At 30.7% G+C, this 16641-nt stretch overlaps 1 protein-coding gene and 1 long non-coding RNA gene across 2 annotated transcripts; one reads left to right on the forward strand and one right to left on the reverse strand.

Moving 5' to 3' along the window:
- Positions 1-1557: 1557 nt before the first annotated feature.
- LOC103873876 lies at positions 1558-9123 on the reverse strand. The gene is made up of 2 exons (XR_004448241.1): positions 2654-9123; positions 1558-2569 (listed from the first exon to the last, which is right to left on the reverse strand). It is a non-coding gene; the product is annotated as an uncharacterized LOC103873876 (long non-coding RNA).
- Positions 9124-9331: 208 nt separating this feature from the next.
- Positions 9332-16557, forward strand: LOC103873877 (NAC domain-containing protein 104). Its single transcript, XM_009152287.3, has 3 exons — positions 9332-14991; positions 15740-16020; positions 16108-16557. Exons 1-3 carry the CDS (start codon positions 14844-14846, stop codon positions 16243-16245), a joined length of 567 nt encoding a protein of 188 aa, XP_009150535.1. The 5' UTR covers positions 9332-14843; the 3' UTR covers positions 16246-16557.
- The last annotated feature ends 84 nt before the right edge of the window (positions 16558-16641 follow it).

Raw genomic sequence — 16641 nt, forward strand, 5'->3', positions numbered from 1 at the left:
CAGCGATTGATTTCATAATTAATAATATAGTATTATTATAATGTATATACTTATAAAATCCCACAATATACTAAAATAAATAACATAGAAATATAAATTATGCTAAGAAAATATCAGCTTTATAGTATAACTAAATAAAAATTTAAAATGTATTGTATTCAGTGTGCAAAAATTAGAAAAAATGAAGAAGATTCTCAATTTTTTTATTTCATACTATGAATTTATTTTACCAAACGCGAAAATATATTAATATATAATAACAATTAATAATAAAGTAAAAAATATAAAACAAATCATTATACATTAATAATATCGAATAAGAAACATAACCAATAACATTATAGATCTACACAATATATAACACTAAAATGTAAATCATATATTTTACAGTTTTGTGATGGTATCCGTTATATATTTATAAAATGAAAATCTATCCGCACGGATGTGCAGGTGAAAAATCTAGTTAGATTATTAAGTTAATTTATTAAATGAACCTAAAAATAGAGCTCATGTTTATGAAAAAAACGAGCTAGGCTGAGTTAGCTCATTAGTTATAACTCATTTTGACACCTCTAGTTAGATATGTATCAGTAAGCTGATTCATAAATATGAGAAAGGTAGATAAATAAATTGCTTAGAAGATGACTTTAAAATGTAAGAAAATAAACTTTGAGCCCATTTTGACATTGATAGACTAAGGCCCACGCATATATCATTTCTAGACTCATGTAAGGCACATAGTATTCTTTTTCTGAGCCCCGCCAAAGACAATATATAGGTTGCTAGCAGTTGCAATTTTCCAGAAACATGGAACAGCATGGAGGATTGGGGGACAACGAAGTCTGTCGGCATATTCACTTGAATGATTACTATTGTTATAATCTCAATGTATGAACTCAAAGATCAATAAGAATAACTCAACTCTTATTAACTCCAGAAAACTTTTTCAAAAATTTAAGCTCTCACAATAATCTATCTCAAACTCATAAGTTATGCTACACATTAGCATCTCCTTATATAGGTATATATTTATCCTAAACACAAAAGGAAACCTATTTTATCCTAAGCATAACTCGAATAGAATTAGGTAACTTGTTCTCCAAATTAACATTCAAGTTTACTTCCAACAGTTACAACTTACAACCGAAACTTAGTAGCGGAGTCCGATTCATAGAGACGATGTAACTTGTCACAATCCTATCAAGTCTAGTAAGACTTTTTTAACCTAAAGCACACTCATATCTTGTTTCCCGTTTCGTCATCTCATGCAATCTGGTATAGTGATTTCTCTATTAGAGCATACATATACTGACACTTATGTTTATGATTTCCTACATTTCATATCTTTTGTATGGTAGCAATAGAAAGTTCACTACAAGAAAACATGAGCATAACGATTACAGATTTAGTTGTTAGTTCGTCGTAATATGTCAATTATGACCAAGTAACGACGAAATAAATGTTAACAGCTCGTCCTGATGGAAAAATCATCGTGGTCCTAATATTTATGACTAATAATATTTGTCATTATTTTGATGTGAAAGTATTCATCGTAAATAAGACGTAATGTTACATCATTTTCCTTAGTCGTATATTAGTCGTTACATTCAACGTTAAATAGTCGTTGTATATATTATGATGAATTAACATCGATCTTCGTCGTAAAAGGGTCGTAAGTCGAAAATCGATGTTAATTCGTCGTAATATGTATGACCATATTACGTATATGAATATAATTTTGGGAATTTTTTAAAAAAAAAAATTAAATTAAAAATGTATAAAATTAAAAGTTTATTGAAAATTTTTAAAAATCTTGAATTTGGAAAATTTTAAAGAAAAAACTAATATATCATAAAACATAATATCCAAAATATAATAATATTCAAAATGCAAAATATAAAACCGAAATAAAACCTAATTATTATAGTTGATGTCATCGAAGAGCTGGGAACTATGGTGCTCGGTCTGTTGCTCTATATCTGCATGCTCTTCCGGAGTGAGGTTGGGGGCGTACAGTTTGCCACATCTACGCAAGAGCCGGGTTTGTGTCGACAATAACATCGAACATCACCGCCATGTCCCTAATGTGGGTTCTTTTGGCTCGGTTGTCCGTCCGGAGCTCCGATATGACTTGGTTGGCAGACGTCAAATCTGTCCGGAGTTGAGAATTGTCCTGCATTCTTGCAGCATATTCAGATCTCACCCTCGGGAAACCGTTCACTGTACCGATCCCGACCATCCGTCCCCTTTTCTTTGGGACAACCTTCATTCAATTAATGAAATGAATATTAGTACATATATAAAATTTAAAAATAAAAAGTATATAAACATATATTTAAAAGATTGAATACTTTACCTACTCAAAAAATTTGTCTTGTTCGACGGTGGACAACTAGACCGATTCGTCCTCCGGATTTTGTTGCGATATTTTTGTCTGGGCCTCCTGGATCTGAGCCTCCACATTGTTGTAGATCTTTTATGCTTGAGGATGCACAAACGTCCCATCAGAATGCTGGTGTTTCATCTTGTAAATCCGGGAAAGAGATGGTGGTGCTCCTTCTTGAGCAGCCTACAAAAAAAAATTAATTAAACTCATGCATTCAATAAACAATTAATTAATAATTTTAAAATTTAAGAAATATCGAAGAATTACAATTTGTAGGACCTTCCCAGCGTGTGGGGTCTGTCCGGAAGTGTGGGGGTATGGGAAAATTTTCCTGTGCATCATGCGTCAACCGAGACGCGGAGCAACATAGGGACTTTCGAACTGACTTAGGCCAATTCCAATAAGTCTTCAAGCCAGTCCAAATGTCATCGCTGATGTAGACAGGTTTTGCCTCATCCCCTACAACCATCCACTTCTCCTTCCAATCCCCGACATTGTTCTTCAGGCGAGCCATCGCCTTAGCGTTGAACGCTGCCTTCACCTTCTTGTTGACAGCAATAGATCAAACCTAATCTAATTCCATACTAAACTAATTTCAAGCCAAATCTAATTCCATCATAATCTAACCACCTAAAACTAAAAGAAAAAAATTACATGTAGGGGGAGGAGGGGAATTCAATGTTAGAGAGAGAGAGGAAGGAGCAACGAAATGGTTTCGGCTGTTTGGGTTTATATAACGACATCGTAAAGTTACGACAAAATAGGGTCGTAACTGGAATTGCTACGAATTAAAAGACGACACATGCTTTGATATTACGACGAAATAACGACGACATGTGTTTTCCCATTACGACGAATTAAAGACGATCCGTGTTTTTGTTTATGACGAATTAGGGACGACGAGATATTAACAACTAAAACCATTGTTATTAGGGATGTTAAAATAGTAAAACCCACCCCATTTAAACCCACCCCGTTAGATCCACAAATTTTGTACTAACCCATTTAGACCCATTTAAACTATTGATAATTTAATTTTTAATTGTTTTAACTTTATGGTTTTTAACAAAAATTAAATGAAACAAATAAAAATTTTAACTGATTTTTATTATATAAACGCAAATCAAATTGTTCTGGTAAAACCATAAAATCAAGTTTTCTTCTAAAACCGCAAAATTGATTTTTTTTCGCTAAAACCGCAAAATCAAGTTTTTCCGCAAAAAACCGTAAAACCGAGTTTTCCCGCAATAACCGTAAAACCGAGTTTTCCCGCAAAAACCATAAAATCGAGTTTTCCCACCAAAACCGTAAAATCCAGTTTTCCCGCCAAAACGCAAAATCGAGTTTTCCGCCAAAACCGTTAAAATCGAGTTTTCCTGCCAAAACCGTAAAATACTGTAAAAATTGAGTTTTCCCGTCAAAACCATAAAAAAATGAGTTTTCCTGTAAAATCAAGTTTTCCCGCCAAAACCGTAAAATCGAGTTTTCCTGCCAAAACCGTAAAATTTGAGTTTTCCCGCCAAAACCGTAAAATTTATGTTTTCCCGCATAAATCGGAAAATCGAAGTTTTTCCGCATAAATCGTAAAATCAAATTTTTCGCCAAAACTATACAATCACATTTTCCTGCAAAAAATAATTAATTATATTAAGTTTAATGGGTTAACAGGGTCTCCACTAATTTTAAGTAGAACCCATTTAAATAAATGGGTCTCAACCCAGGTTCTAAAACGCGGCCGCACCCGCGATTACTCGGCCGGAGAAGCGCTCAGCAGTGATGAAGCGTGGCGATTTCGTCATATGCGGCTATTAAATCGGAGTCATCAATGTTATTCACGTTTTTGAGGTTTGAAAGCTTGAAATCAGATGTCACATGTTAAATCTACAAGTTTGAATCACAACTAACATGAAAAACGCAAAAAAAAAAGAGATGAAATCTGAGAAAATAAGCATGGCGGCTCTGAAAAAAAGTTCTGTGTAAACCCTACGAAAGGCTGAGGATGATGATGACTTATTTACGGTTGTTCCATTAGTGACAAAAACAAAAAAAAAGAGAAGAAAAAACGGTCCTTGGGCTTTGAACACGGATACTAGCGGATGTCCACAAATTTAATTACCACCAAGCCACATTAATTGTTGATGTCTTCTTTATAAATCATACAAAAATATATATATTTATCAGAAAATTGAAAAAAATGCTCAAAATTAATCCCCGATTAATCGTCGATTAAACTCCGATTTCTTTTCAATTCGCTAGGCCCAGACCAGCCGTCCAACTCACGCCTAGCGCAATCTCGAACATGGATCTCAACAAAATTACCCATTTAAAACCCATTTAACTAAATGAGTCTAAATGGGCGTTTATTTTTTTTTAACCCATTAAAAACCCGCTAACAAAACCCATTATAACATCCCTAATTGTTATACACAAAATGCTCTGAGAGATTTATCAAACCATGAGGATTCATCTGAAGAAACTAAATTTTCTCAAGTCTCTTGTGAAGAATCCTCAAGCGTCTGTTAAATCTCTCTATTTTAAAATCTATTTTAAGAGTTTTAAACTTGTGCATTTTAAGAATGAGAGTGGTCCATATTTATAGGCTCAAATCTAAGCAATCGTCGTAAAAGCGATGTAAATTTATGAAGAAGTAGAGAGAGATCATGTATACTCATGCCTACGACATCAGGACAAATTTATAGGATTCATCTCTACTTCATCGTAAATTTACTTCGATTTTACGACGATTGCTTAGATTACGACGAAGTAGGGATGATTTTTGTTTATACCCTCAAACCGAAACCCCAAACATCATAAGTTATACACTTTTAAACACCAAACTACAAAGTTTCATAACTTGTTTGAACGTTAATTTTTTTGTTAACATTAAGTTCATACTTTAGCAAGATAATGAAAATGATAATGCAATATCAATGAGTCTAACAAAAAAAATGAAACACAAATTGAATTGCAAACTGACATAACTAAAATCACTCTTCATCAGAACCATCATCCGGATCATCACTTTCTTCAAACTCATCTCATGAAAAGGAATTCCCTTTCCATACAAATCTCTGGTGGAAGGTTGTGTGGCGTCCTGACTGGCAACAGTGAGTATTGTCTTCCAGACATTCCAAAAGGACTAAATCTATCTGTGCACAATCCAAGATAAACATTGCGAATGTTGCTTGCAAAATCTTTGTGTACCGAATTCAAATGTTTCCACGTTTTTGCATTGACGGATGATTGATCTAACCTTCCTTCTGAGTATGTTATGCATTCCATATCATCGCTGCTGCAATCTTTTCAAATTGATATAATCTCTTCAGTCTATCCGTAATAGGTAAGGACCACATCCGCTTCATTATGCCCACGTCCTTGCGGTTTATATTGTGGCTTCATGCAAAATTTACACTCCAACAATTCTGCATCTTCCACTCCAAATTTCAGGTAAGTTATATGTTTTGATATTCATCATCCTAGACTCTTAGTTGTCAATGATAATTTAGAAAGACCTTCTATACAACCTTCATATATCGGTTGATTAGTTGCGGCTACCATTTCTTAAAATATTTTTGCATCCAAGTTAGGCCCTTTTACATTTTTTACTTTCTCTATTACTGAGATTGTTTCACGAAATGCATATGTGACAATATCATGCATTCTATCATGATTTACCATCTGATCCTCTTGAGGGTAACTTTTAGAAGGCAAATGGCTTGGTTCATTTCTATTACGAACATTTTCAAACTGGTTACTACTACTAGCTTCATTCCTACTATCACTCTCTCCATGGTGAAACTAGATGTAGTAATGTGGAGTAAATCCTCTATTTACTATATGTTTCCAAACCGTTTCACTAAGAGCAAACTTGGTATTCTTGCATTTCCGACAAGGACAACATTTTTTCCGGTTTTTATTTGCGTGAGAGCGTATTTCCGGCCTGGTACATTAATATCTCGGTCCTGTTGAGAAAATCGTTTGTCACTCTTCCCGCATAATCTTTGTGTGCATACATCCAACTCAGAAGCTCATAGATATCTCGAGACATTTTTTGTTTTTTTCTTCTGCATCTTAAGAATGAGAGAAGAGATAGCATATTTATAAAAAAAAAAAAAATTGATAGGTGGGAATGTCACTACCAGTTTACATTCACCATAAAATTTACTATTAATTTACAACTACATGCCTCGTAATAGGATCGTTAACTAGATGAAAATTGTTCGACGTAAAATGGTCATAAATTAAAGACTTTGTAACGACGAATTTAATACGTCATCGTAAACTAGTTGTGACTCTACGACTAATTTACGACAAAACGCTTTTCTAGCAAAATTACGATTTGATCGTCGTAAAAGAGTCGCTATTTTACGACTAATTTACTATGGAATTTTGTCGTACCAAAATTAGACGATTTCAATTTTCGTCGTCAGTTTGTTTTAAAGACGATGTAAAATTACGATGTCACAATTGTAGTCGTAACGCGTAGTTGTTATGACCATTTTTTCTTGTAGTGGTTAAACCTATAAAGGTAAATGTATGTTTCACTAGTTGTTGTTTGATTAGGTTAGGTTATTGTTACAGTATTTGGGTAACCTTATCTTAGATATCAAAAGAACGAAAAACACACTTACACACGTTTTGGATTAGAATTGGAATGTAGTATCTTTCTAAAACTGTCAAAATTTATTTCTCATGATTTGACATCAAAGACTTGAAATTTCAACTGCACGTGTTACTGTATTACCTCATTCCTAGAAAAGCATCTCTTTTAACTGTTGTTAACTTAATGGGACATCAACTTCTCAGGACTTAGCACTAGGAGTCGTGTTGGACTTTTTTAGACATCAGTTTCAATTATCATATGATAGCCGCTTTGCCTGTGGAGTCTGTCTTATTATACAGTCACCAGTTTATGGTGGTTACTTTTCTTTTCACATATATTATTATGTCTCGTTTTCACCACATTTATCTTTTTCTTTCTGGAGTAAAAACTATATCTTGGAGTTTAGCAGATAATAGTCCTGTCTCATTTTATATCCTTCTTGTTTCTTAATCTCCATCTCATGGAAGAATAGTACGATAAACTTGGATTTAGAAATGATTACTGTTTGATGTAATAATTAGGTCTTACCAGGTGTGGGAGTAGTCAAATCCTTGGGAAACTTGATGAGATAAAAACAACAGTAATACTATTTTAAACTTGTTTATTTAAAAATCTGAAGCATATTCATAGGACTTCTTCCACTAGATAACATTTTTATATGTTGGATATGATATGTGATGTGAAACTAAAATTAATGTTTCTTCTTTAGATTGTGTGGATTAATTTCCACATTGTCTCCGTATTTTTCTTTATCCTTTATTCAAATAGTTAGTGATTATTTGTTAATTAGTATTCCTTCTGTTTCAAAATACATGAAGTTTTAGGATTGTGCATAGCTATTAAAAATTTTATTTTTTATTTTAAAAATATTATTAAAATATAAATTAAAATTATTCAACAAATTACAAAACATACTACAAAATATAATTGGTTACACAGTTTTCGATAAAATTAAAAAATACATTAATATATAAAAATATCATCTATTTTGAAACATCAAACATTTTCCAAAACATAGTATTTAGAAACGGAGGGAATAATGTATTTACTGCAAGAACGAAAGAATTTTACAAACAAAGAATTAGTTTAACACAAGATGTGGGCATGTGGGTATGAAAGGCCTTGACGAGTTTGACTTTGACTTTAGCCTAACTTTCATGTGTCTGATGTTTACGTCTACTGCACAGAAAGAATTAGCGGCAACTATATATCCATATCCAATCTCTTCTCCTCGCATCCATTATTAAAAGCTTAATTAGATAAAGGCTTTCTTTATTATTAATATCACAAAGTTTGATTTGATTCATTGCTTCTGTTTGTTTCTTTTGTTGGTTAGTACAGATTTCACACTTGTCCATCATTAACACCACGTAGTCCCTGTTAATCGAAGACAATTAGTACACCTTTTTATTTGTCATATTTGTTTAGATCCTAGTTAGTTTTTCTTTTTCTTTTGCTTTGTGTTGTTGAGTCTTATATTTGCAATCGTAACTTTACAAATCTAATTACTTTTCTATTGTTTTGAGCTCAACAGCTTTAAAAAATATATGAAACATATTCATTTATAGCAAAAGGAAACTTGTTAGAATGATAATATGACTCTTCATACATTCATCAATTAGTGGTGGTTTTTAATCCAAAAATGTTATTTTTATGTGTTTAATTAAATCTGATTAATTTGTACAGGGGATGTGATCTTAGTCGAACGATTACCATTAAATTTATATGATCCCATTTGTTTAGGAGATATTAGTATCTCATGTATATTAATTGAAAATTATTTAAAAAATTATAACATATATTTTGTACTAATTACAAAAGAGACTTAATGATGTGCCACTTAATTATGATGTCAATTTGGCTTACGTGGCATCATAAGAATCAATTGAATAATTTGTAGGTCCAAAATTCAATTGGTATGAAACATTATATTAACCCAAAATATGAGAATCATGTATTATTTTCTTAAATAAAAACTACGGTATTATCTAATATGGTTAACATATATATGATAATTAATGATTATGAATAATAAAGATTTGATAACAATTTTTTTGTATACTTCCTCATTTTTTGTTTAATTTTATATTATTAAAAGAAATTAAGCAATCACATTAACTATTTAATAAAAACATTATTTTTTCTTATATGTTATATTTAAATTTCTTTTTAACTATAAATTACAAAAATGTAAAAAAATCCCATTTTGATTTTTTTTTTATCAATGGCTTAATTGTTTTTGTTATAATAAGATACAAATTATCACAAAATCGTATTAATATGAATTTTTATTTAGTAGATATTCATATTAAATAATATATATATATATATGTATATCTATTTTTATATCATTTAATTAAACTATTTTTATAGATATTCATATTTTATTTAGTGCAAATTATATATATGTATCATTTTCATATTAAAAATACATAAATATGCTAATTTTGAATTTTCACTGAATAATTATTGAGATTTTTTTATTTTAATTTTGAAATTTGCATCTAAAATATCACATCGAAAATTTTAGGATTAATGGTTTAAATATTTTGTTACATCAGATATACAAATGTTAATAGAACCATATGAGTAGGAAGTTTCAATAATAAATATTTATATTAAAATATACTATATATTTATGTCAATATCATTAAAATTTAATTATATACCATATAAATAAAATAAAATGATTATTTTGATATATTAACCATAAAAATATTGTAAATAAACAAGAGGTATATTTTGATTTATGTTATTACTCTAGTCTCCTATATATTAATTGAGAAAGAAATGATTGCTCTAGCAAGTGTGAGATTTTATTAATTAATATTGTTAGAAAATTTTATAAGAGATCGATACAACGAAGGTTTATTTAGAAGCTATTGAAATCACCTAGCGAGAATATGGATTGCACAACAAAATTTCTTTCCTAACCCCAACCCCCTTTCTATTCATACAACACCGGCATAGCGTATATGGAAATATCGATTAATAATCTGAAATGATAACGTCTTTTAAGTTCAGTCTGTTGTTTTCCTTAAATGGGACTAGAACATGTTTTAATGATGAACTAAATGAGCCACGTACATAGTAAAATGTGTTTTGGTTTAAAAATGGTTGCATATCCAAAATCAATATGAACCATCATCATTTTCGTTTAAAATTTTGTTACAATAAAAATATAGGATTAGGCTAAAAATCCAAATCCAAAAAACTGAAGCAAACCCGATCCAAAGAATAGTATTGAACTTTAACCAAAACTGGTTAGATATCTGAATGGGTTCAAAATTTTGGTATCTAGAGAACCGGAACCGAATCGAAATATTTTGGGTATCCAAATATGTCCGAACCAGATTTATATACTTAAATACATTAATTATTTTTGAATTTAATATGTAAAAGAATATATAAAATATATAAGATATTTTTAAGTTGTCCAAAATACTCGAAAATATATACAAATAATTATAAGTACATGTTTAAAATACCTTAATGGTATTTAAAATACCTAAACTACTTAAATATCTATTGATTTTCTATCCAAATATTTAACTAAACTAATTTTTATTTTAAGTTTAAGTATTTTGGCATACATTATTCAAATTTATATGTTATATATTATTTTTATATTTTGAAAAATTAAAAGTATATATGAACTTTAATTTTTGAAAAAATAAATAAATAGATTATCTGAACCAAAACCTGAACCAAATCTGCAAAAATCCAAACAGAACTAAACCGCAAAGACCCGAACCCAATGATATTTGAATGCCCACTTCTAATCAAATGTAAAAAATGTTATTGATAATAAAATGTATATTGTTTATATATTTTAAATACAAATATATTTCAAAAAATGTTATCATCTAGTATTACTATTGGAATACGATCACTTTTCGTAATTTTGTTTTTTTTTCTTAAGCAATCCAATTGTATAATTACTGTATTGTTTTATATCTCAATCTAGTAAAAATCAAGTTTTTTTTGCCAATAGAACAGTAAACTACTTTATAAAATTAGTCAATCCGTCCACGATGATCTAAATGAATTTAAATTCAATTCAGTGTATGTTTAATATACTTTCGGATCACTAAACAGTAAACACTCACATTAACTTTCCAAATTTCGATTTGTTTTAGTGCATTAATATAATAAATGTAAACAGTAACTCGATACTATAACATAAATGATTATATCTTAGAGCATCTCCAATGTATTCTCCCATTTTTTACTCCAAAATGGTGCAACACCAAAATGGAGTAAGGTTTTACTCCAATGTATTACTCCATTTTCTACTCCAAAAATAATATTTCTTAAATGATTTCATTTTTATTTTATTAATAATTGCAAATAAAATCTTATCTTATAAAAATTTACCAATTAACCCCAACTATTTTATGTTTACGATAAATAATTAAAATATAAATTATTTGAATTAAATATTTATTATTAAAAAGTACAAGAAATCATTAAAAAAGATAACATATATGTGGATTCAAGAATGAGCATTAAAATATTTTTTCCACAAATGATCAACTAATGCATTTCGTAAAGAAAAATGAGTTTCTTTATCTTTGATATTCCTAAATCGAGCAAGAAATTTGTGAAATCGGACATTTTCATCTTCTGCAATTTCGATACCCGGAGGTGGAGTTTCTCTTCCAAGTTCAATTGGTGCATCGAGTTCACGCTCATCCATACAAGATCCAAATGTTCGTACATATATTCAAGCTCAACAAATACAAATAATATCAAAGCGAAATGTTGAATCACAAGATCAACAAGCTCTTTTTCAGACTTCTCCGTTTGGGCAATATTTCACCGACCTTAGTGGATCCGGAATAGATTTTTCAGATTATTAAATTACTTATTTTATATTATTTTTATTTTTATTTTAATTATTTATGTTTTCTGTTATTTTATGTATTTATTTAAAATTATTAAATAACCCTTTGTAGAATATACTATTTTCATGTTATTGTATCATTTTAAATATTACTTAAGTAAGAAATAAAAACATTAAAGATTCAAAGGACTATTTTATAAATAAAAAAAGTTCAACTCTAAAATGAAGTAATGGGTAAGATTACTCCATAAATAGAGTAATCCTAGCCATTACTCCATTTTGGAGTTGAAAATGGAGTGGGGTTAGAGAAGATTTTATTCCATAATGATGTTTGGAGTTGAAAATGGAGTAGGGTTGGAGATGCTCTTAAACTTTAATGAAATTATGAAAAGATATACTGATTGATTGTTAATGAGGAAATTGGAAAAACTAAGAAAGAACAAAGATCTCTTGATCACGCGTGTGGGCATGTGCGTGCGTAAGCGTAAGCAATAATAGATCATTCCAAACTCCTCAGTGACTATTCTACCCTTCAAATAATAATATTCAGTCTATATTTTTAAATTAATATAGAAACAATTATTTGATTTTTAAAACCTTGGAGAAATCTGAAGCAAAGTTGAGGAGAGCACCCACACACTCTTCTTATTCATTGGGGGCTGCATGCCTACTGCTATGCTCTCTTCTTTTTTAACTCATCTGATGAATTCCTTAGTAAGCTTTTAAATCAATGACAGTTAAAACAATAATAACTATAATAAATCAAATTTTAAAGCAAACAAGAGCGAAGTATCGATTATTTTAAGAGAGAAGAGTGGGTCCAAAGCCAAGAAATGAATTGAACTCTCAATCTTTTGGGCAGTCTTTGAGTTTGTGTGGATCTCAATTTTAAAAGGAAAGCCACTGACTGCTACTTGAGGGGGGCTGTATGAGAAAGATTGATCAATGTTAAAGTTTTCTTCATACATACTTAAATCCCTTATCTTACATTTAAATTAAAATCATGATTTCAGAGCTATAAATATCCAAAGTTAATAGAAATGTAAGTTTGCAAAAAAGGTTGTTTGTCAACAGATTATTTTTGTATCGGAATTAAATACTTCTATTATATAATAACGGAGAATTTATTAAAATTCATAAATACAAAATAAAAAGAAATACTAGTAGAGGGGTAATAATGCGAGGGCATTGGGTACATACAAAGGTACAAGAAACTCAAATTGAGGCAAAGGAAGAGAGAAACGTGGGTCCCATATCCTATGGTTGACGACCAAACCCATTTACATGTCCGCCACGTGGATGATTGCGAATGCATGATCTCAGCATGAAGTGTCATGATAACTCCTCCTCGACCTCGAAAAATCCTCCCAATGTTTTTCTTTTCAGTACTATTACAAAGACATTAGTGAAATATTAGCAACTGTTTTGGTTTGTAGCTAACTTTCTATTTGGCGTAAACTGTGAGCTACATTAATAAATTAGAAAACTGACCGTCAAAACTTTAAACATAGAGATAAGTCCATAAACTGTGAACAGTATGATTCATTTTTGTTGGTTGGTGTTTAAGTGCATCATTTGTTATTTAGTATGGACTTAGCATATTAGATGAACTGTGACATCAAATTATGCACACAAGTATTAGCGCAATCGTTAGTATACTGTTTTCAATGACGTCGACTTTTTTTGTATAGTTATGTGTTACATGCCAAAGTAAAACACGAAAACGATATACTCAACCAAAATTTGGAGGGGAAGTATACACAGTATAATTTTTGTTTTACTTAATTTAATTTGATTGTATAGGTTTTTTCTCAAAAGAAATGTAATTCAACGTAAAACCCTTAGATAAGAATATACAGACAGAAATGAGAAGTGGATAAGAATCTTCGTCTTAGTGGCGGAGAAGAAGAAAGCGGATAACTCTTTTGCTTGGAAGAATCCTTATCCTGCACACCTCTCGTTTCCGCCCGCCTCTTTCTTTTCCTTTTTTTAGTCATTGAAATGTTATTAATGAAAGAATTTCACAAGTGTAAATCTTTTGCTCAATCGCATTTTCCATATTGAAAATATTCAGATATCTAAACCCGTTACAACTTACAAGGCTCTGCTGCGTTATGGAATTGTTATTTTCTGTTTCTAACTTATGTATCCAGTATCTATGTGTTGTTACTTGGTTGCATACTTGCATATCAACAAAGAGAGAGTTATATTGTTGTAAGACAATTTCTAGTGAATCATTCTTTTTTTTTTTCAAAATAAATCAATTATATAAAGGCGTTAAACAAAAAATAAATAAATTATACTATTAATTTAGTAAATTTGTTTTTACTCTATTACAAAGTAAAAAATAAAGTAAAACTGAAGTATTTTTACTCCAAATTCTATTTTAAAGTAAAAATAGAGTGTTGTAAATGCTCAAATTAATTCAAAAATTCCTCAGCCTACTCATCTATAGTACCCTTATTAACTATGGAAATTAAACACGAAGTTTTGTTTTAGGAATAACATTTTTTTTTAAAATCAAAAGTAGAAAAAAAACTTTTAAGAAGAAAAAAACAGCAGCCAACATTGTAAGATCCACTTAAGGCGACGATTTCTCGGAAAATAAAGCTTTCAAATGCCCCTTTGACATCGATTACTCCTCTCTTCTTTAGTTCCACTGCACTTGCTTCCATCTTTACCACGTACCATCATTTTCTTTGTTGTTCTTTTATCATTTCTTTTTTTATTACGTATCTTTAAGAAAAAAAAAACTGAAGGTGTTGTGTGTGCAAGTGGATTAAAGACGACATATATATATATATATATATATATAAAATACGACTTCCTAATTCCACCTTTTTGTATCTCCTATATATACCTCAATTTCTTTCACACACTTCCTCTGGTTCCACATCATCTTCTCTACATACCTATTCTCTTCATATTCTCTTCATATATGTACACACACGCAACCACATATATGTTTATGTACATGTGAAGTAGTACTGAGATCAACATCGTTATCAATGAATTTACCACCTGGATTCAGGTTTTTCCCAACGGACGAAGAACTCGTCGTCCACTTTCTCCAGCGCAAAGCCTCACTCTTGCCTTGTCATCCTGACGTCATCCCCGACCTCGATCTTTACCTTTACGATCCTTGGGACCTTCCCGGTATATACACTCACACATCTCTCTCCATATATCATATATGTATCGTGCATACGTTCATAATTGACTCTATGTAACATGCATGTAAGTATACGTATAGTTTGACATAAATAAGTGTGGTGATCCAAATTACAGGACATAGATTGATTGTTGTCACCAACTTAAGAAACCAATCTGTCTTTTTTTAGCAGTATACTTTTGTTGGGTTGCTCTTTTTGAGGATTGTTGTTGTTACCAAATCTTACCATACACACAAATACTAATAGTACCAATTTCTACCTAATAAATTTCCTTTTTATTCTCTTGGAAGGAATCTATTATCTGGTGAGCCATCATTGATATTGCTTTCTTCATAGTCACATACATGTGCGCCGATATCAATCATTCGATCTCATGATACACATCATTTACAAATATTACACACACACCAAGTCATGTACGTAGATATATATAAAAACAAATACCCATGACATTTTATCTTACACTAAATTATACTATTATATCCAACAAAACTTGTGGATCAAAATTCAGACTAATCTGAGTTAGTGTTAAAATCGCAACGAACCATAATAGTTATTTACGCAGATATACGGTAGAATAGATAACCATGCATAGTTTCTTACCATACCACAATATAATTAAGACTTTAGATAGTACAAAAAGATTCAGATATTTGGTCTAAAGTGTTTCTGAGTTCAAAATTATATGGTGTTGAAGTCATCAACGCTAATTTGTTCACGTATAATTATAGGTAAAGCTTTGGGAGAAGGGAGGCAATGGTACTTCTATAGTAGAAAGACGCAACAAAGAGTGACAAGCAATGGGTATTGGGGATCAATGGAAATAGACGAGCCAATCTTCACAAGCTCCACACACAAGAAAGTTGGCATCAAAAAGTATTTTACTTTCTATCTTGGAAATTCTAAAACTAACTGGATCATGCAAGAATATTCCCTCCCAGATTCTTCTTCTTCCTCTAAGAGATCTTCTAAGAGATCAGGCCGTGGTTCTACTAGTTCTAGTCACAAAACCGTAAGTGCCCTTTTGTTTCATAAACCTAAAGTTATCAAACCTAAATTAATAATTGACCTCCAGCGTGGCATGGTTCTTTGTGTGCAGGATTATAGCAAGTGGGTGATATGCAGAGTGTATGAACAAAATTGCAGTGAGGAAGAGGATGATGATGGGACAGAACTCTCATGTTTGGATGAAGTGTTTTTGTCTTTAGATGATCTTGACGAAGTAAGCTTACCGTGATAAAGACAAAAGCACCCAAAAAGAAAAGGTTTAGTGGGTAATTATTTATAAAACATTTCTGTACCAAGAAGAAAATGGAAAAGGAGAATGAGAATGACATCATTCTTACAAGTTATATGTTGTACGATTAGCAATCCCCAATTTGCAAGCAAGAAGCAAAAAACAAAGGAAGAAGTTATAGTCTTGTTGTATTTTATTATATTTTTCTAATTCAATATATCTTTTTAATACTAAATTGGCTATGCTGTCTTATATGTGGTAGAAATGTGCAAATAGTATATGTGCAAAAAATATATTGCAAAGAAAAGAATTTTTAATATATGTTAAATTACCTTCATCAGTCAGTTTTAAAGCTATACAATTTTAAACCTAAAAATATGTGTATATATGCACTGA

The sequence above is a fragment of the Brassica rapa genome, chromosome A06, assembly GCF_000309985.2.
Source record: "Brassica rapa cultivar Chiifu-401-42 chromosome A06, CAAS_Brap_v3.01, whole genome shotgun sequence".
Lineage (NCBI taxonomy): Eukaryota > Viridiplantae > Streptophyta > Magnoliopsida > Brassicales > Brassicaceae > Brassica > Brassica rapa.